The 20,829-nt window shown below is 38.7% G+C and overlaps 1 protein-coding gene across 1 annotated transcript in view; it reads left to right on the top strand.

Moving 5' to 3' along the window:
* UIMC1 (ubiquitin interaction motif containing 1) overlaps nucleotides 1-20,829 on the top strand; it is a 91,031-nt gene that overhangs the window by 59,173 nt on the left and 11,029 nt on the right. Inside the window, exon 11 of the mRNA XM_087816436.1 lies at nucleotides 20,122-20,181. Coding sequence (XP_087672562.1) covers nucleotides 20,122-20,181 — 60 coding nt within the window. The remainder of the gene's footprint in view (nucleotides 1-20,121; nucleotides 20,182-20,829) is intronic.

Below are 20,829 nucleotides of genomic sequence, written 5' to 3'. Positions count from 1 at the left end.
CCCAGGCTGGGAGGAGACCATTAGCCCATAGGATATGGAAAAAGAGAGAGACCTCCCAGAGTTAAGTACCCAGCTTTCCCCTCCCTGTTTTCCTCTGAATCTGATCCATGACATGCTTAGCGTGGCTGTGTAAAAAAAAGTAATTAGAGTCATTTACATGAAGTGTCTACCATTTATGACTAGTTACTGTGCAGCACAATAACAATTATGCATATCATTAAATATGTGTCTGATTAACTTTGCTGTAAGTTTTATGTTATTATAATATGTACTACACTCTGGTTACGTTGGCTCAGTCTGCTCACTCTATTGCTCAGTGACATTGCTATCTATTCACAACTATGGACAAATTAGAGTGGTTTTTAAAGGCACTGTTTGTGAGGGGAAAGGATTTGCTAAATTAATCTAGACTGGGACAGAGGCAGGTTGCCTTTGCTCTGGAAAATGTCTTTGAGACCATTTATTTAAGCACCTAGGAAGCATAAGGCTCTTCATTGTTCTCAAACTACTGTATACCAGATACATTAAACAGAATATTTAGAGTCCCTGTTCTCAAGGAGCTTGGGATACTGACAATAAACAATATGTCAAGTGATGATAAATACTTGGGGGAAAAAGAGAGAGCAGGGAAAGGAGGGGGTGTGGGGAGTCTGAGGTCAGGCGGTAGCAATTTAAACCTGAAAAGACACTTCTCCAAAGAGGACATAAATATGGCCAGTAGACATCTGAAAAAATGCTCAAAGTTAATCATCAGAGAGATCAAGTTAAAACCACACTGAGATATCAATAAATCAACAAATAACAAGTGCTGGTGAGGATGCGGAGAAAAGGGAACCCTCATGCACTGTTGGTGAGAATGCAGACTGGTGCAGCCACTGTGGAAAACAGTATGAAGTTCCCTCAAAAAATTAAAGTGGAACTGCTTTTGACCTAGTGATCCCACTTCTGGGAATATATCCTAAGAATCCCAAAATACTAATTTGAAAGAATATATGCACTCCTATGTTCATTGCAGCGTTATTTACAATAGCCAAGATCTGAAAACAGCCCAAGTGCCTATCAGTTGATGAGTGGATAAAAACGCTGTGGGACATTTACACAATGGAATACTACACAGCTGTAAAAAAGGACATCTTACCTTTTGGGACAGTGTGATGGACCTAGAGATTATGATAAGTGAAATAAGCCAGTCAGAGCAAAACAAATACCATATCTCACTTATATGTGGAATCTAATGAACAAAATAAACTGATGAACACACAGAAACAGAGGCATGGAACAGACTGACAGCTGTCAGGGCGGGGGGAGGGGGAGGACTGGATGAAAGAAAGTGAGGGGATTAGCTAAAAAACATATACATAACACATAGACCCAAACAACAATGTGGTCATAGTTAGAGGGAAAGGGGGGTGAGGGGCTGGGTGGAGGTGGGCAAAGGGGGGGAAATGGGGATGGAAAGAGACTTTGCTTGGGGCAATGGGCACATGATGCAGTGTGCAGATGATGTTTTATTGAGTTGTACACTTGAAACCTGTATGGTTTTGTGAACCATTGTCATCCCAATAAATTCAATTAATAATAAAAAAAGTAGGTCAGGGAAGAGTCCCTTGAGAGGGTGACATTCAAGCAAGAGACCTAAAAGAAGTAAGGGGATAAGCTAAGAGGATTTCGAGGTGGAGAGGAGAAGGTGTTACAGGCAGATGGAACGATAAATGCAAAGATGCTAAAGTGTGAGCAGGCTTGGTGTGTATAAGGAATGACAAAGAAGCCAGTGTGGTTGGAGTAGAGTAACTAAAGAAGAGATAAACAATGAGACCAGACAGGTAATTGGGGAGGGGGACAAGTGAACAGGGCTCTTAGGCCATAGTAAGGACTTCAGTTTCTACTCTCATCAAAGGAGGAACCATTGTAGGGATTTGAGCAAATAACAAATTAATATTTCAGCAAAGGGTCACTCTGGCTGCTGTGGAATGAATAGATTGTTGGGATGAGGGACAAGGGTAGAAGCTGGGAGAACAACCACTGTTTTATTTTTGGTAATATGATAGAGTGGGAGAAACATGGGCGTGGAACTAGGTGGAGCTGTCATACTTGTCAGGGTAATATCTGAGAAATTACCTTACCTCTTTGAGGATCAGGTGCCTCATTTGTAAAATGACTCTGACATTATCAGGATTGTCATGAGAATCTGAGACACTTCATAAAGTACCTAGCACTGTGTCTAGCTTGTAATAGGCATTCCATAAATGGTAGCTGCTGCTATTATTGAATATTATTCTTGCCTGTGTGGCCTCAGTAAGGTCTATGAGAAGCCATCAGCCAGGTAGAGTTAAGGGAAAGATGAAAGGCAGGGGAAAGGCAATCCTATAGTCAAAGTGGTAAGAATAAGCTAGTGAGAAGTAGATCATAGGAGAGTTAGGAAACTGAAGGCATCAACTGTATACACGTTGGTCCTAGATCATAGTAAGGACTTCAGTTTCTACTCTGATCAAAGGAGGAACCATTGAGTTAGGATACTGCCTGGAGTGATTATCCCTTCATGGATATCTCCTAGGAAAATAATGGTGTGTAAGTGGGTAAGTAGAGCTAACAGAAAAGGACTCAGGCCTAGAGTAGGCTTGACTTGAGTAACTCAGCAAAAAATCATAAGACATTTCTTTAATTGGACAAAATTGATTTTTTTCTTTAATATATACCTGCATTTGCCTACTTGAATGTAATTTGTACCTCATTCAGTCCTCTCACTTGTATTAATGTGGCTTTTGTGGTACCAAGGACGATTAGATTAAGTATATTGCTATTGACACCTAACTAAAGTGGTGTTAACTCTGTGCTCTTGGGAAATAACATAGGTTTAGTAGAAATAACATGGATTTGGGATACAGACTGACCTGTGGGGAGATACACAAGTCCAAACACTGAGATTACAGTGTAGTTGGGTAGATAAGACATTCACATGAACACCTGTAATACAAGGTCAAATCTACTAAGGGACATACAGATAAAGTCCTGTGGTGTTTCAGAGGAAATGTGATTAGAGAATGAGAGGGAAGGGCATTAATGTAAAAGAACAGTAGACAAAATCACATAAATAGAAGAATGTGAAGGGTGTATCGGAAAGAGCAAGCAGTTCAGTGTGGTGGTAGTGTGGGCGGTATGCAGCGTAGGTGACTGGAGGACAACAGATCTAACTTCAGTTATGTGGGTTAATACGGGGCGAAGTTTTTTTCCAACTGTAAAATAACTATCTGTATGCTTACCCCATTGTAGTGTGTAGGACTCTTTTGGATTCAAGTGTTGGAAATATAATTAATTAACCTTAAGCAAAAAAAGAGAAAGTTTGCATGATAATTGAGAAGTCTGGTGTAGGCTTTAGGCAGAGCTAATGTTTCTCTCCATCTTTTGACTCACTTGTCTCTATTACACGTATTTGATAGGCCCTCCCTTCCCCCCTCCCTCCCCCCCCTTCTTTTTTTTGTTAATCCTCACCCGAGGATATTTTTCCCATTGCTTTTTCTAGAGAGAGTGGAACGGGGGTGGGGGGTGGCGCAGAGAAACATCGGTGTGAGAGAGACACATCGATTGGTTGCTACCCGAACTTGCCCTGACCAGGGCCAGGGATCAAATCTGAAACCCAAGTACATGCCCCTTGACGGGGGATGGAACCCAAGACCCTTTGGCATGCGGGCCAGCGCTCTAACCACTGTGTCACACTGGCCAGGGCTCAACAGATAGGCTTTTTTAAGGGGAGAGCAAAATGGCTGCCAGCAGCTATACACTTTTAGCCTATAATGGCAAGAAGGAGACCACATAAGTCAGTGTAGAGAAAGACTGATTGACTGACTGATTTTAGTGTCCACCATAATGAAGTGGATGTGTATATATCTTTTATAAGTCAGAACAAGTAATGGAAAATCCTATTAGTATCTATCAGAAAACTCTATCAATCACAATAACAGAAAACACCGTTAACAATGGGTTTAACATATAGTGTTTTTTTCCTCACATAGCAAGAAGTCTAGAATGAGGCAGTGGCTCAGTGATATAGTGAGAACTTAGGCTTTTCTCTTTTGGCTCTATAGTCCTTCATTGGCTTCTTACTGACTTAGGTTTCAGGATGGCTATACCTCACACCTGTGTTCCAGGTAGGACGAGAGAAAGGGTAAAGGGGAATGTAGATTCTGACTACTACTATTACATTAAAGTGCAATCTAATACTCCTATAATCTCGTGAAATTGAGTTTATTCCAAATTATGGTAGAATTAGGTCAGTTATAAATATTGCGTTTGCTTGGTGTCTTTTATGTGTGTTCAGATGTCTCTATGTGTATACAATTACACTATCTCTGAAATCATTGATTAATTGGCTTTATACAGTGATTCAACGTAACAAAAATTTTTGTGGCCTGCTATTAGTGAAGAATTGTGTTAGGTGCTGGGAGGAGGGGTGCTCTAGAGGTGGTAAGGGATATGATACAGAGCTAAATGGGACCTCAAATTTGTATTCAGGGAATTCACAGTTCAGTGAAGCAAACAGATTTGGGCACAACTAAGTATGATACAAATCAGTTGAAGTGCTAAAATAGAGGCACAAACCACTCACAGAAGAGGAAGGGATTACTTCTGATTGGTGAGAAAAAAGACAGGTTCTTACTTCAGTGTTCCTTTACCTTTTTTTTCTATTAAAGATATAGATCTAAAATAGCAATGAGCCTTGAAATATATAAATTGCCTGAATTTCTGGTGAGTTATTTCCTTAAATTGGATTGTTGGATTATATGTATAAAGTTTTTAGATTGTTTTTGGAAGGTTATAATCATTTAAACTCTGACTAGTAGCAAATGAGTGTTCCTCTCATCATACCATTCCAAATACTGAGAAATACTCTTTTTTAAAAAAGCATGGCGTATTTCTGGTAATCAGTGACATTTTATTATACTTCATATTTCTTTGATTAGTAGTAAAGTTGAAATTCTCTTTTTTAAAAAAAGCCAATTTGTATTCTTTCTTTGAAGAATTGTTCTCTGAACTTCACCTAAGTATTGGTTTCTTAGTATTTTTATTACCAGTTTATAAGTTTTTTATAAGGCAGTTACCTTTTTAAAAAAAAAATATATCTTTGTTGATTTCAGAGAGAGAAAAGGAGAGGGAGAGAGAGAGATAGAACATCAATGATGAGAGTCATTGATTCGCTTCCTCCTGCACGCCCCCTGCTGGGGATCGAGCCCGAAACCCGGGCATGTGCCCTGACTGGGACTCGAACCCCGATCGTCTGGATCCTAGGTCGACGCTCAACCACTGAGCCACACCCGTCCGGCCAGGCAGTTACCTTTTGCTTCAAAGGTGCTTTCCAAATTTTTTCCACCCACCCATCAATTTTTACTAAGTTTCCAGATTTATGCAGCTGGGATGGTAACTCCCTTTTGTGTGAATGCTGTCAAAGCTTTTATTTCTTGAAGCAGAAGCAGTGCTGATCCTGCAGAAAGATCTAATCGGTGTGAATAGAAGTGGCAATAATATAGGAAAAAGAGTATTTGAATCCATGCAGAATTAAGAGGGGGAGTGGGCAGGACAGCAAGGAGAAAGAGTAAAGAATTCATTGCCGCTGATGATGGAAGGAGGAAGCTAAGAGGTAGAAGGAGGTGGTGGCTTGGTATAGGGGTCATCATAGTTGTCTTCTGAAAGTTTTTGTTCAACCTTTTTGTGGGACATTTCTCATAGCAGCTCCACTCTGATGCATTAATAAAGCTGCTGTATGATATGGCATGTGAGATGGCAGTCTGAATGCAATCTGTGTCTTCTTGCGTCCTCAGTGCCTTCGCTGTTCCCATGTTCCCATCTTGTTCCTTTCAACATTGACTGTCTTCGCTTGCTTTGACTCATTGTGCCTTGCTGCTGAAGAGCCAGGCCTCCTGATTTCTTTTAGCAGCTTTTTTTCTGCCAGGTGTGCTTATTTCTTCCTTGAAAAATAAAATAGCTCTTATTAACACCTGAGTTAATACCCAAAGCATTATGTGTTGAAGGAATATTAACAGCTAAAAAAAAAGAACTACTTTAAAAACCACTTTAAAGAAGTTCTCTCACTTCATGATCTAGTCATACTTTTAAATTTAGGCGTCTAGAACAGCAATTTTCAACTGGTGTGCTGTAAGAGGTACACTGGTGTGCCACAAGAATTTTTAAAACATGCAGTACCTGACTAGTCAGGGGCACTCACCTCTTTTCCCTTAGGTTATCAAATAAAAAAATGACAACAGCCAACACAGCAATAGCCATCAGGTATGAATGAATGTAAATTATACCTATTTTTTTGTCAGATTGGCAAAAAATATATTTTTTGATGTGCCATAGAATTTTAGTAATTAGTTTATGTGTGCTGTGAGATGAAAAGGGTGACAACTGCTGATTTAGAGCATTTTAAGAAAGAAGAATGGTCAAGGAATTAATATTAGATTACTCATCTCCATTAGAACTGTTTTAGAACTAGTCAGGACTATAATTACCTTAAAGGGTGTTGTTATTTTCAATTTACCTGTGTGGAAACTGGTATCAGAGAAGTTTAGTACTTGTCCAGCATCAGACATTTAATAAGGAGCAGAGCTGGGGCCCATGCCCAGGTCTACTTGACTCCAGGGCTAGCATTCTTCTTCATTGTTATGTTCTATCTGCCTTCCTGTGTGTAGATACAGGGACATACATAGGGCAAAGTTTGAGGAGACCATAGACGCCTCAGTCAGTTTTAGGAAGACAGTGTACTAGAATACTTCACCCCTGAATGTAAACATGAAATCTTATCTCATCAGTATTGACCTTGTCACCTTTTCCATTACCTGGAAGAAACAGTTTGATGGATTCAGACTATTTCCTGGTAAACTGAGTTAATGTGACATAAGTCACCTCTGTGAAAGTATATGTGCAAAGTCAAAGGATCAGATGAACTATCAGAATTACTTCTATGGTGGCTATGGAGATTGACCACTCACAGACTGATTTGCCAATAAAGAATTTTCTAAGGGCCCAATATAAAGGAAACTCTTGATAGCAAGATATTTTTCCCATTAAGCAAAAGGATTTAATTTGCTAAGTCTTTATAAATCATATCTAATTTTAACCAACAATAGCTACCATTTACGAACACCTGCTATATGCTAGGAGCTATGCTTTTTGTAAATTCTGTTTTAATTCTCACAACAAACTTTTGAAGCAGATACTATTCTACTTTTGTAGAAGAGGAAACTGAGGCTTGACAGGAGTATTATTTTCCCAAGATCACATGCTTAGAAAGCAGCTAGAGCTGGGATGTACAACCAGCTTTAATTCAGAAGCTTATGCTCTAAAGAGTCATCCATGAAAGTTCAGATTAAAAAAATGTTTGAGAATACTAAATCCAATATGATAGTCAATATATTGTTTTAAGAATTTATGGTAAGACTGTGTGGTATAAGAACAAAATAATAACAGTTTTGAGAATAAAGGTTGCTTCTTGTGTAGAGGCAAAGGATGGGATCAGGAAGCACACAGCTAATTGGTTTTGGTAATGTCTAGTTCTTAAGTTGGATGATTGGTTTGCTTATATATTCTTTTGTACATATTATAAAACGTTTTAAAAAGCTCACATATATTATGTTCCATTGTCATTCATTTCACTTTCATAGGAACCTTGATAAAACAGCCACTAGTAAAATTCAGAGTTCAGAGATTTTCCTCCATATGAAATTCATTTAGTATTATCTTAATTTAGGCTTTGATGACAATATTCGACCACTGGCTTTGACTGCTATTAATGATTCTTTAGAAAGAGGCCTCTTGGGGTTTTTCTAGGTCCTTATATTTGTGCCACCAATTTCTTTAAAAGACAGTGGCCAATTTAAGCTTGATTATTGTCTTGCAGAAGGACTTTGTGTATATTTGTTTTACTTTTAATTACAGAAAAATTGAAACATAAAAATTGAGAGAATAATAATACCTTGAAACTCCCATGTGCCACCAAATCATCAATTTATGGTCCCTGTTGTTTCATCTCTATTTCATCCACGATCCACCTCCCCAGATTATGTCAGATCAGATCCTAGATATCATATTATTATGTGATAATGAAATATCTCTTTTTAAAAAACACCAACCATAATATTATTACACCTGAAAAGTTAATATCATCAAATATCTGGTTTGTTGAAATCTCCTTGACTCTTATAATTGTTTTTTACAGGTGGTTTGTTGAAATCAGGATTCAAACAAGGTTCACACTTTGCAGAGAGATTTTAATGCTAATATCTCAGGCTCTCCTAATTTATATGGGAGTCAAACCCAAAAATGTTTTCTTTTCTAAAACATTAATGATGTATACTCATAAGCTTAGCATTGTTATTGAGAGTGTCACAGTCATTTTTATTCCCTCAACATCTTTTTTTTAAACTATGTTTTTTGTTTTTTATTTTTTAGAGAGGAAGGGAGAGGGATAGAGAGATAGAAATACCGAAGAGAGAAATATCAGCAATCGGCTGCCTCCTGCATGCCCCCTACTGGGGATTGAGGCCAAAACCTGGGCATGTGTCCTGATGGGACTCGAACCAGGAACCTCCTGGTTCATGGGTTAATGCTCAGCCACTGAACCACACCAGCTGGACCCTCAGAAAACGTATTCTTTGAAAGCAAAAGTTGACACACTTTTCTTAAATAGACACAAAGTAAATGTTTTAGGTTTGTAGGCCATTGTGGCCTCTGTTGCAGCTACTCATATCTGTCACAGAGACTTAACTCTTGTTATATCATGAAAGCAGCTGTGGACAATAAGTAAGTGAATGAAGTGGCTGTTTTCCACTAAAAGTTCATTTTTAAAAACAGGTGGCCAACCCCTGATTTTTCTCTCCCTGTTCTATAGCATTGGTTCTTCAGAATGTATTTTATAAATCACCAGAGTTCTTTGGAAGTGTGGGAAGGGCTATGTGGTCAGGATGAGTACTCGTATAACAGTCCACCTTTACCACCCACCTCATCCAGAGTTCTACTTTTTTGTATTACATATAGGATTTCAAATGAGATGTTACTTAAGCACAGCTTGGGACATAGATTATGCACTTGAGAATGTTACAGTAGGTTTCTTTACAGTGATCTTCATCAGCTCTGAAGACGAGAATCTTACTTTCTGCATCAGTGATTCTCAACTTTCCAGTATGAAGAGCGGTTTGTTAACATCATCACATTATCTTATTAGAATTTGTACTTTTTAAGTGTTTTACTAAGAAAACAATAAAAGATGGATGACACATAAGGAAAAAAAAAAGTTGAAATTTATGGGTCTATAACATATTCCTGGTCTTTATAATAATAGTGACTACAATTACTACTGGTTTGTGCTAGTCATCAGGCACTATGTTGGTATATTTACCCTTATCTCACCTGATCTTTGCAGTAACCTTACAAATTAGATTTTATCATCCCCAGGGAGAAGTAGTTGGTCAAAATCACTAACTAGTAAATTGGATTTTTTGACTTTTTATTATTGAAACAGGAGTTCTTCATATGTCCTGAACACCAGTCATTTGTTAAATATGTTGTACTGATACTTTTTTCTAGTTTGTGACTTGCCTATTCATTTTCTTAATGGTGTCTTGATGAGCAGAAGTTTTAAGATGAAGCCTAACTTATCAGTTTTTCCTTCTTCTTTTTTCAATCCTCACCTGGGGATATTTTCCTTTCATTTGAGAGAGAGAGAGAGAGAGACAGACAGACAGACAGCAGTGTTCAAGAGAAACATCAATCAGTTGCCTCCCATATGCACCCCAACCAGAGATTGAACCAGCAGCCTAGATATGTGCCCTGACTGGAAATCAAACCCGCAACCTTTTTGGCCTTTTTGATGTACCAGACGGCGCTCAACTGAACCACTTGGCGGGACAGTTCTTTCCTTTTATGGTATTGTTTTCTGTTTAGGTTCATGACGCATCTTGAACTGATTTAGTTTGTAAGGATTGAGGTTTAGTTCTTCCATATGGATATCTATTTTTCAACTGTTTGTTGAAAAAGACTTCCCTTTCATTGTTTTACTTTAGTGCTTTTGTAGAAATTCAGATTACTGTATAAGTGAGGGCTTGTATCTGGGTTCTCTGTTACAGTTCATTGATCTATTTGTTTTTCCTTATGCCTATACCACAAATACCTTGACTACAATAGCTTCATAGTAAGTCTTAAAGTCGGATACCTTTGTTCCTACTTAAATTTAAGAAATAAGTCCTTGCCAGGTGACTCAGTCAGTTGAAGTGTCTTCCCACACACCAAAAGGTTTCGGGTTTGATTCCTGGTCAGGGCACATACCTAGGTTGAGGGTTTGATCCCTGGTTAGGGTGCATACAGGGGGTAACCGATTGATGTTTCTTTCTCACATAGATGTTTCTCTTTCTCTCTTCCTCTCTCTCTAAAAATCAATAAAAAACCATATCCTTGGGTAAGGATTAAAAATATATTTAAATATTTATATTTTTATATTTTAAAATTTAAAAAAATTTTAAATTACAGTTGACATTCACTATTATATTAGCTTTAGGTGTACAGCAAAGTAGTTAAACATTTATATAACTTATGAAGTGATTCCCCTGATAAGTCTAGCCACCCACCTGGCACCATACATAGTTATTAAAGTGTTATTGGCTATATTCCCTGTGCTGTAATTTACCTCCCTATGACTATTTTGTAAGTGCAGATTTGTACTTCTTAATTCATTCACCTCTTTTACCGAGCTCCCTAACCCTCTTTCCATCTGTCAACCATCAGTTTGTTCTTTTTATCTTTGAGTCTGTTTCTGCTTGTTTATTTTGTTTTATAGATTCCACATGTAAGTAAAATCATATGGTATTTGTCTTTCTCTTTCTGACTTATTTCACTTAACATAATACCCTGTAGATCCATCTGTGTTGCTTATTTGGGGTTTGTGGACCTTTGAAAGATTTTAGGAAAGTCTGTAGCATGGGCTGAGGCTGGCTGCTTATGAGGAACAGCCATTGAAAGAGGTTCGGGTGGGTGCACAAGTTGGGTGGGGCGGGGTCTCAGGAATCAGCGGGGTGAGGTGAGCAGTGTTAGCTCTTGGCAGAGACTCAGATTTGGCATCTGCCTGTGCCTGTAGGCTGAGTGGGTTGGAGGTATTCAGTGAACTGCCAGCACTTCTGTTCGGAAGAGAGCTGCCCTTCCAGCCCTTGCCCTGAAGGCAGAAGTTCAGTTCCTCCCTGTATGTACCTGGCAGTTTTCGAGTTGCTGTTCCTTTGAGGCTTAGGACAAGTGGTTGTGAGTGAGTAGTGTCTTTGCGTGGGCCCTTTAACCAGTAGCCTAGGTCTACAGTAGTCTTCAGTCTTACCTGGACGCAGCCCCTGCTGATCTCCACAGCCATATGTTGTGGGCTCTTCAGGGTGCTGGTGCTCTGAGTTGGGGAGCCCAGTGTGGGGCTGATCCCCTCACTCCACAGTGGAGATATTCCTCTGCATTCTTAACTGCCACATTTAGCATCTCTGTTAAACTACCAGCCCACTTAGTATCTCTGCCCTGCCTACCAGTCTCAACCCAGCTTCTTTTTTATATCCTTAGTTATAGGAATTCTGTTCAGCTAGTCTTCAGGTGGTTCTCAAAGGTGGTGGTTCTGTAATTTAGTTGTAATTTTGATGTGCTCATGGGAGGAGGCAAGCCAGCATTTATCTACTCTGCCATCTTGACTGGAAGTACCTTTGTTCTTTTTTAAGATTACTATGGATATTCTAGTCTTTTGCATTTCCAACTTGTAAGTATATTGTTTTTAACTTTGTCTATGGTAATATGCTTTTTCTTGATGTGCATTTCTTCTGCTAGAGCAACTACACATGGTTCTAGCAATTTCAGTTCTTTTATGCCTACTGTATGCCTGGATATCTTTTTCAGTTCATTTACTTTTAAATATTTATGTTTTTATTTATTATTATTATTTGATCCTCACCCAAGAATATTTTTTCCATTGATTTTTAGAGAAAGTAGAAGGGAGGGAGAGAGACAGAAACATCAGCATGAGAAAGACCAAAGACACATCGTTTGGTTGCCTCCCTCACAAGCCCCAACTGGGGCCGGAGATTGACCTGCAACTGAGGTATGTGCTCTTGACTGGGAATTAAACCTAAGACCCGTAGGCCTGTAGGCCGACGCTCTAACCAGTGAGCCAAACCGGCCAGGGCATATTTATTATTATTATCATTTTTTTGTTAATCCTCACCTGAGGATATTCTTTCCATTGATTTTTAGAGAGAGTAGAAGGGAGGGATGGAGGGTGGGGGAGAGAGAGAAACATCCATGTGAGAGAGATACATCGATCATTTGTCTCCCGCATGTGCCCTGACTGGCCCTGGGGATGAACCTGCAACCCAGGTACATGCTCTGGACTGGGAATCAAACCTGCAACCCTTTGATGTGCAGGCTGACGCTCTAACCACTGAGCCACACCGACCAGGTCAGAAAGTTGTTATTTTTGTTTGTTTCATAAGACAGTTAACTGGGTTGGAATCAAACTGAAGACTGTTGTTTTGGAAGGCAGTTTAAATCTCAATTTGATTATTTTATCCTTAACAGGAGCTCATCTAGTGCCTGAGTGGTTCTGGAGACAGCAAGAGAGATGGGCAGAGTTTATTCATAGAATGTAGAGTTTCTCCTTTCTGGTTTTTTCCCCCAGAATATTCCTTAGTTTGGATTTGTCTGATGTTTTCTTATGATTAGATTCAAGTGAAACATTTTTGGCAGGAACATAACAAAGGGAATGTTACATTCTTCTAAATGCACCATGTCTCAGTCAGTTTGGGCTGTTCTAACAAAGTACCATAGATTGGGTGGCTTATAAACAACAGAAATTTATTTCTCACAGTAATGGAGGCTGCAAGTCTGAGATCAAGGTGCCAGCATGGTTGGGCTTTGGTGGGGTCTCTCTTCTGGGTTGCAGATTGCTGACTTCTTACTGTGTACTCTGGTCGTAGAAGGAGAGAACTCTGGTATCTTCAGCCCCCGTAATAGCACTAATCCCATTTCATGAAAGCTGTACTCTCATGCCCTAATCACCTAATCACCACAAGGTCTCACATTCTAATATCACATTAGGGGTTAGGATTTCAACATATGGATTTGGGGGGGACACATTCATTCATTCCATAACATATCAGGGAATAAGTGATACTAGTTTGTGCTGTTGGGGTTGTTAAATTCAAGCCTGTCTCTTAGGTGGTACCTATCAGGTTTTCTTATGTAAAGGTACTTTTTTCCCTTTGCCATCAGCAGTGTTATCTGTGGGGTAATACTTTGAGGCTATATGACTATTCTGTTCCCAAATAGACATTCTCAAGTGGTTTTAGCACCCATTGGTAATTCTTGCTTAAATTAATTATTACTATAGTAGTAAATGGTGATTTTTAAAAATTTCTGTCAGCCTTCTGCATTAATTAGCTGACATTCTTCAATAGAGAGGAACTCTCTCTCCCCTCATTAATGTTTTTTTAAATGTGGTATGAACTTATGGATTCATTTTTTAAATTTAATATATTATGATTTATTTATTTTTTTTAGAGAAAGTGGAAGGGACTTTCTCTAAAGTCCCTTAGGAGGAAGGAGAGGGGAGAGAGAGAGAGAGAAACATCGACGTGAGGGAGACACATTAGTTGGTTGCCTCCCACACTCACCTTGACTGGGGCCAGGGATCAGACCTGCAACCCAGGTAAAAGCCCTTGACTGGGAATCCAGCCAGCAACCCTTCTGTGTGCAGCCCGACACTATAACAATTGAGCCATACCAGCCAGGGCGTGATTCATTGTTTTCAATAGTCATTTTGACGTTCAAATTGTTCCAAATTTGAAAGTCCCTTCAAGTTGTCTTCTATCACCTCTTGGTATATGGCCATTTGTTTTTTGAGCATCTCCTTACTTTTATTATAAAAGGTCATGGGGTTACCTTGACTTTTCCTGCTTCAACCCTGGAATTTGCCATTTATTAAAGGGTTAATCATTAGCCTGTTTTTGCCTTCTAACAATTTTTTAGAAGTAGTACATCTTTATTGAAGATTTTAGGGAAATTTTACTCACAAAAAAATTATCCATTGTCCACTTCTATCCAAAGCACTGTGTTAACAGTTTGATGGGTATGCTTTCCTTTTTTGTTTTTACATAGATAGCTTTTTTTCCCCTCTTTTTTAAAAATATGTCTTTATTGATTTCAGAGAGAGGAAAGGAGAGAGAGGGGGAGAGAGAGATAGAAACATCAGTGATGAGTGAGTCATTGATCAGCTGCCTCCTGCACGCTCCCTGCTAGGGATCATGCCCGAAACCCAGGCATGTGCCCTGACTGGGAATCAAAGAGCGATCTCCTGTATCATATGTTGATGCTCAACCGCTGAGCCATGCCTGGCCGGGCCATATGTAGCTTTTAACAGTAGGTTTTATTTAGATCCAATTTTTATTTTTATTGTTTAACAGTATAATGAATCCCTCTGAACCCATTTTGCAGCTTTAACAATTATCAACATATGACTGGTCTTTTTTCACATATAACTTTTCTCTCATTCACCCTCTACTAGATTTTTTTGAAGTAATTTTCAGGCCTATTATTTAATCTATAAATATTCTAATATGTATCCCTAAAAGATAAGGACTATTAAAAAAAATAAAGCCATAGTACCATTTTCACACCAGTCAGCATCTCCCTTTCCCCAGTTAGCTCTTAGTGTGTTTTTTAACGGTTCAGATTAGGTTTAAACAGAGTTTACACAATACATTTTGCTTATATCTCTCTTAAGTTTCTTTTAATCTATGTTATCCTCTTTTTTTTTTTTATGGTTTATTTGTTAAAAACTGGTTTTTGTCTTTTAGAATTTCCCTCCTGGATTTTGCCGATTGTACCCCTTTTCTATCTTTAAAATGTTGTTCTGTTCTAGACTATAATTTCTGGAAACTTTAGTTAGATTTGAGGTTGATCAGATTCAATTTATTTAATTTTTTTGACAAGAGAACTTTGTAAGTATTATATATTTTATATTGCATCAGATTGGGAGGTTACGTACTATCTGGTTACCTTTCTTTTATGATGATAAGATTGAACAGTGGGATCAGACTAATCTATCTATTAGAAAGATCAGCTTTCAACTAATGGTCACTGTTGGTCATTGCCTAGACTTGTTTTCATTTAGGGTGTCCCTCAATATTTAAACAATTTTTTAAATGAAAAGTGGTATATGCTTATTGAAAAAAATTGGCAACATAGAAAAATAATCATCCCCAAATAATCACCCAGGTCCCCAACCTACCCCCGCCTGCCGAATTACAGTTGATATTTTGGTATATTTCCTTTTAGTCTTTATTTTGAATTCCTGCATAGTATTTTATCCTGTATTTGAACATTGGGTTGTTTAAAATTTTTATTGTTATAAATAATGCTTTGATAAAATATCTTTGTCTTACGATCTCATCTAAATTCAGATGATTTCCTTGGAGTAGATTTCCAAAGTATAATTCATGGGTCAGAAGATATGAGTTATTTTAAAATACTTGATATATATTACCAAATTGCTTGAATAAAAATTCCAGCTGTTAAAAAAAATGACTGAGCTATACATTTTATACACAAGTACTAGTAGGAGCTAGACAAGTGGCTGTTTTTCTAAGACCTCTAAATTATTCAATACCTCATGGACTGAGAAATTTCGTTCATAAAAATATAATGATTCTAGACCCTTTATTTTCATATCCTAAATAGGAATTGTGGTCTAAGGATGTTATCAGTATTGACTTTTCCCTTGAGCCTCGTGGTAGGCAACACTGCTAAGAATAATTTTATATGAGTACTTTTGTCTTTGTATGGAAAGGTGTTGAACAAGCTATGTTAACACTTCAGATGCAGGGGCTAACTACAGCAGCCCTGGAGATTAAGGTCAAGAGCTCAACTTTCAGGTGTACCTCTTGAGAAATAAAGCTTCTCTCTAAACTTGAAAGGAAATTGCTATGACTTCAGTAGGGACGGGGTCCTCTGTGGCTTCTAAGCAGCAAAGAAGGCAGTTTGGTATTATACTGGCTTTGAAGTAAAACAGACTTGGAATCAGCCTAGACCAGGTATTTATAGGATTGAGGCTTCTGAGCCCTTACTTACTGGTCTGTAAAGTGGACCTAGGGATGCTTGTCTTTTTTAGAGTTATTTATACTTAGGAACTATTGACATAATCATTAGGATTTGGGGGTTAGAAGCTATTCTAGTAGAATAAGACTGTTAAGTCTAGTATCGAGAATACAATAAGTATATATTTGGTGGAATGAAGCAGATAGGGCCTTCACATTTCAGGAGTTATTTCAGGCTGTAGAGACATTTTCATCTAAGTTATAAAAATATTCTATTGTTCTTAAAGCCAAGAAAGTACTCCATCATACTTGTAAGAAACTGCCTTGACAGATTGATTCATTAAATATACATTTATATTGAGTGTCAATTTTATGCCAGGAATGTGAAATTCTGAAGTGGCGAAGAGAGATTCTGCTGGGATATGATTAATAGGTAAAGCAGTAATTAGAATGTTGTATGAAAAGTGCTGTAATAGATATGGACATAGGGTCCTATTCAAGTGCAGAGATTGGAGCCTCCTTGGGTCAGGAAAGGCTTCCTGGGTACTGCCACTGGTAATGCTGGGCCTAGTTCTTCTTTGAGCAGTGTGAAAGATGGGTTGGAGGGCCTAAGACTGGAAACAGGGAGACAAGCAATGAAGCAATGCCAACGGTAGTGTACAGATTTGAGAATCTTCTGGTGAGAGAATCAGTCAAACTTTGTGACAGGGTCAGGATGAGAGAAGGCAGCTTTGGCCCAGGTTTCTAGCTAAGCTTACTGTAGGATGCTCAACTTAGAGAGTCTTCCTGAATAATTCATAAGATGACAGTGCTGTTTATAATGTACTTATTATTTATGCTTCTTTAACTGACAGCTCCAATATTTATTTAACACCTACTATAACCCAGCTACTGTTATACAAGCTGAGAATACAGCACTGAACAAAAGAGATCTGTGTTCTCATGAAGCTTACACTCTCAAGGGGGAAACAGGTAAATAAAATTTAAGAAAAGTAAGGCAGGAACAAAGGATAGAGAATAACCAGGGCAGGGAAGATTTGAGGGGTGCTCTTAAATGAAAAGATGAAGGAAGACTTCTTGAGTCGATATTTGAATCGCATCATTCCAAGTAAAGAATATGTATAAAGGCCCTAATGCAAGAGTGTGTTTGGCATGTTTCTTAGTGTAGGAGGGAAGCCACAGTTAATGAAGTGGGATGAATAATAGGGAAAAAGAGAAGAGAGATAAGCAGTGGTCACTTCACACAGGGTATTTGCACTTTATTCTAAATATGATGAAAAGCCATAGTAGGGTTGAGAGCAAGGGATTGATGTAATCTAACTGGCTACTATGTGGAAAATTAGTCTGTAAGGGACATGAACAAAAAGTAGAAGCAAACAGACTAAAGCAGGAGGCTGTTGCAGTGTTCCAGGCAAGGTCTAATGCTTACTTGGATCAGTAATAGCTGTGAAGTGAAGAAACTGTCAAATTTGGGATGTATTTTGAAGATTGAATCTATAGGATTTGTTGAGTGTAAGAAAGAAAACTCAGGGGTTTTGCCAAAGTTTTGCCCCAAGCAACTGGATTAATGGTGACTCCATTTTTTTTCTTTTTAAATATATCTTTATTGATTTCAGAAAGAGGAAGGAAGAGGGAGAGATAGAAACATCAATGATGAGAGTCATTGATCGGCTGCCTCCTGCATGCCCCCTGCTGGGGATTGAGCCCGAAACTCGGGCATGTGCCCTGAATGGGAATCGAACTGTGATTTCCTGGATTCTAGGTTGATGCTCCACTGCTGAGCTGTGCCTGGCCGGGTGGTGACTCCATTTTTTGAGATCTGGGAGATACAAGGGGCCCAGAATAGGCAAAAAACAGTCTTGATAAAGGACAAAGCTGAGGGTTTACACTTTCCAATTTTACAACGTATTAATCAATACAGTGTAGTACTGACATAAGGATAGATATATAGATCAGTGGAATAGAATTGAAAGTGCAGATGTAAAACCATACATTTCTGCGCAGTTTTTGACAAGGGTATCAGGACAATTCAGTGAGTGAAAGTGTCTTTTCAACAAATGTGGCTGGGATCAATGAATATCCACATGCAAAATTAGTGGTATCTACCTCATACCATATATAAAAAAAATGGATCAAAGACCTAAATGTAAGTGCTAAAGCTATGAAACTCTTAGGGGTCAATCTTTATGACCTTATATTTGGCAATGGATTTTTAGATTCTTAGACACCAAAAGCACCAACAATAAGAAAAAAAATAAATTGGACTCCATCAAATTTTAAAACTGTTGTGTACCAAAGGACATTATCAAGAAAGTGAAAAGAAAAGCTACAGACTGGGAGAAAATACTTGCAAATTATATGTCTGTACAGGTCTGTATTTCAGAATATATAAAGAACTCTTACCATTAAAAACAAAAACATAAACCAATTAAACTAAAGGAGTTAAATAGACTTTTCTTCAAAGAAGATATACACATGAAAAGATGGTAAACATCATTAGTCATTAGGGAAATACAAATCAAAAAGCACAATGAAATAACACCTCATATACCCAGTAGGACGGCTATTAACAAACAAACCAAAAAAACCCAAATGTTGGCAAAACTGTGGAGAAATTGGAATCCCAGTACATTGTTGGTGGGACTGTGACATGATGCAACCAACCACAGTGGGGAAAAAAACCAGTAAGGTACTGACACATGCTATAACATGAAAACATATGTTAAATGAAGGAAGCCAGTTACAAAAGCCCACATATGTATGATTCCATTTATAGGACATGGTCAGTATCCGCAAATCCACAGATTAGTGGTTTCCCAGGACTGGGAGTTTGAGGAAAAATGGAGAATGACTGCTAATAATAACATATTCCTTTTTCATTAACAAAAATGTCCTAAAATTGATGTGGTGATGGTTGTTCATCTCTGTGGATATACTCAACACCATTGAATATATGTGAATTATAGCTCAATAAAGTGGTTATATTGAAACAAAAAAGAATGACGATGGCAGAGTCAGGATGGGCATTGGAGGTGTGAGGATAGTGGAGAAGATGTGAAATAGCCTCTGGGAGAGTATAAGAATAAACTGACTATGGAAACATCAGGATTACTAAGCAATACTTGAGGGGCCACTTGAGGTTTGTGGTGTTAAATATAATGTGAGCCCAGTTGGCACTGTTGTGTTGCTTAGGTAGGAACATATAAGAGGTGGAGGGCTAGATTTAACCAAAATTGGGTTTTGCCAGGAGTACAAGAGAAATTAGAAATAAGCTGAGGGAGTATTCAAGGGAATTGTTAATGTAATAACTGAGATCTAAGGTAAGAAGGAAATTGAGACCATAACAAGGTAATGAACACTGAAAAGGTGATAGTTTGGAATTAGATATCCTAGAGAGGCTGAAGAATTATTGGAGTTGGGGTACTAGAGGGAGTGAATTGGAAAAGCTCGGTGATGGTGGTCAGAGAATGGGCCATCTGAAATTGAGAGCTTGCAAGTGGCATGATTATTATTGACAGGCTCAACCAGGGTTTCTCATCAGAACCACAACACAGAAAATGAACACATTGTTATCCTACTTCTCCCAAGGATGGTACAAAAAGTACTAACCATTCTAAGTGCAGCAGACAGAGGTTAATTCATCATATACAATGCATGCCGAAGAGCATTAGGCTTGCTTCTCTCTCAGAACCCCCCTTGAGAAAGGCTGGGACGGTATGATCCATGAACTAGATAGCCAAGAGGTTAAGGAACTGAGAGGCAAGAGTATTGGATGGATCATTCCTTAGGTTGAAATGTATAAAATCTGCAACTTCATGTGCTTCGGTGTAATACAGTATATACATATTGAAATCACCAAGAATGATGGCAAGAGGTGAAGAGAAAGATGGTAAGTGATGTGTTAAAATTTTTAGTGAATGGCTGGAAGTGCGAGTGGCTGGTGGGGGGCAGGGGACCAGGAGAATAGGAGATGACTACTTCAGGGTTCGGTAGCAGGGGTAACACCATGGTTTGTGCTTCAAACTAGGTTTTCCCAGTAGGCTGGAATCAACAGCGAGGAAGAAGAGGATGTCTACCCCAACTGCAGGTCAGTAGCACTGTGGTGTAAGGAGAAACAAGCCAAGTGCTTGAGAATGTGCAAGAAGCAGTATCCTCAGAGGACAGCCGTCTTTCAGTGAGAGCAAGAGGAAGAGAACTTTCAGAGGAGGTTGAGAATGTCGGGGGCTTTGTTGATCACCGACATGAATTCCAGAAGGCAGAGTCATTTCCAGAGTAGGAGAGGGTAATTCAGTCAGATTAGAAAAGCCCTCCCAGATGACAGATTACTTATGTGAGGATGAGAATCTCGGGGATGAGAGATGCCAGGGAGGCTTGGATTTCTTGTGGTGTCCGCGGTAAATGGACTTAAGGCATGCTTTATCCTAGTTATTCTTAAAGGAGCAGTGCTGGCCAATGGAACTGTCTGTAATGATAGAAATATCCTAGATCTGTGGGGTCAAGTATGGAAGCCAGTAGTCACGTGGCTATTGAGCACGTGAAATGTGGCTCATGGATTTTAGTTTCATACTGAATTCCCTCTGCCTGCTGCTAGTTGAAATAGCTGTCTCAACCCTCATAAACTGGAGGTGGAGGCTCCTTTAAGAGCAACTTAATACTTTTCCGTTCCTTTGTAGGGGTAGTAGGTTTCAAAGGAAAAACTTAGCTTCAAGGTCCATCCTGATCCTAACATTAAATA

This window comes from Miniopterus natalensis, chromosome 4 (assembly GCF_054644295.1).
Source record: "Miniopterus natalensis isolate mMinNat1 chromosome 4, mMinNat1.hap1, whole genome shotgun sequence".
Classification (NCBI taxonomy): domain Eukaryota; kingdom Metazoa; phylum Chordata; class Mammalia; order Chiroptera; family Miniopteridae; genus Miniopterus; species Miniopterus natalensis.
The sequence above is the reverse complement of the archived record's forward strand: the minus strand, read 5'-3'. Positions and strand labels throughout refer to the sequence as shown.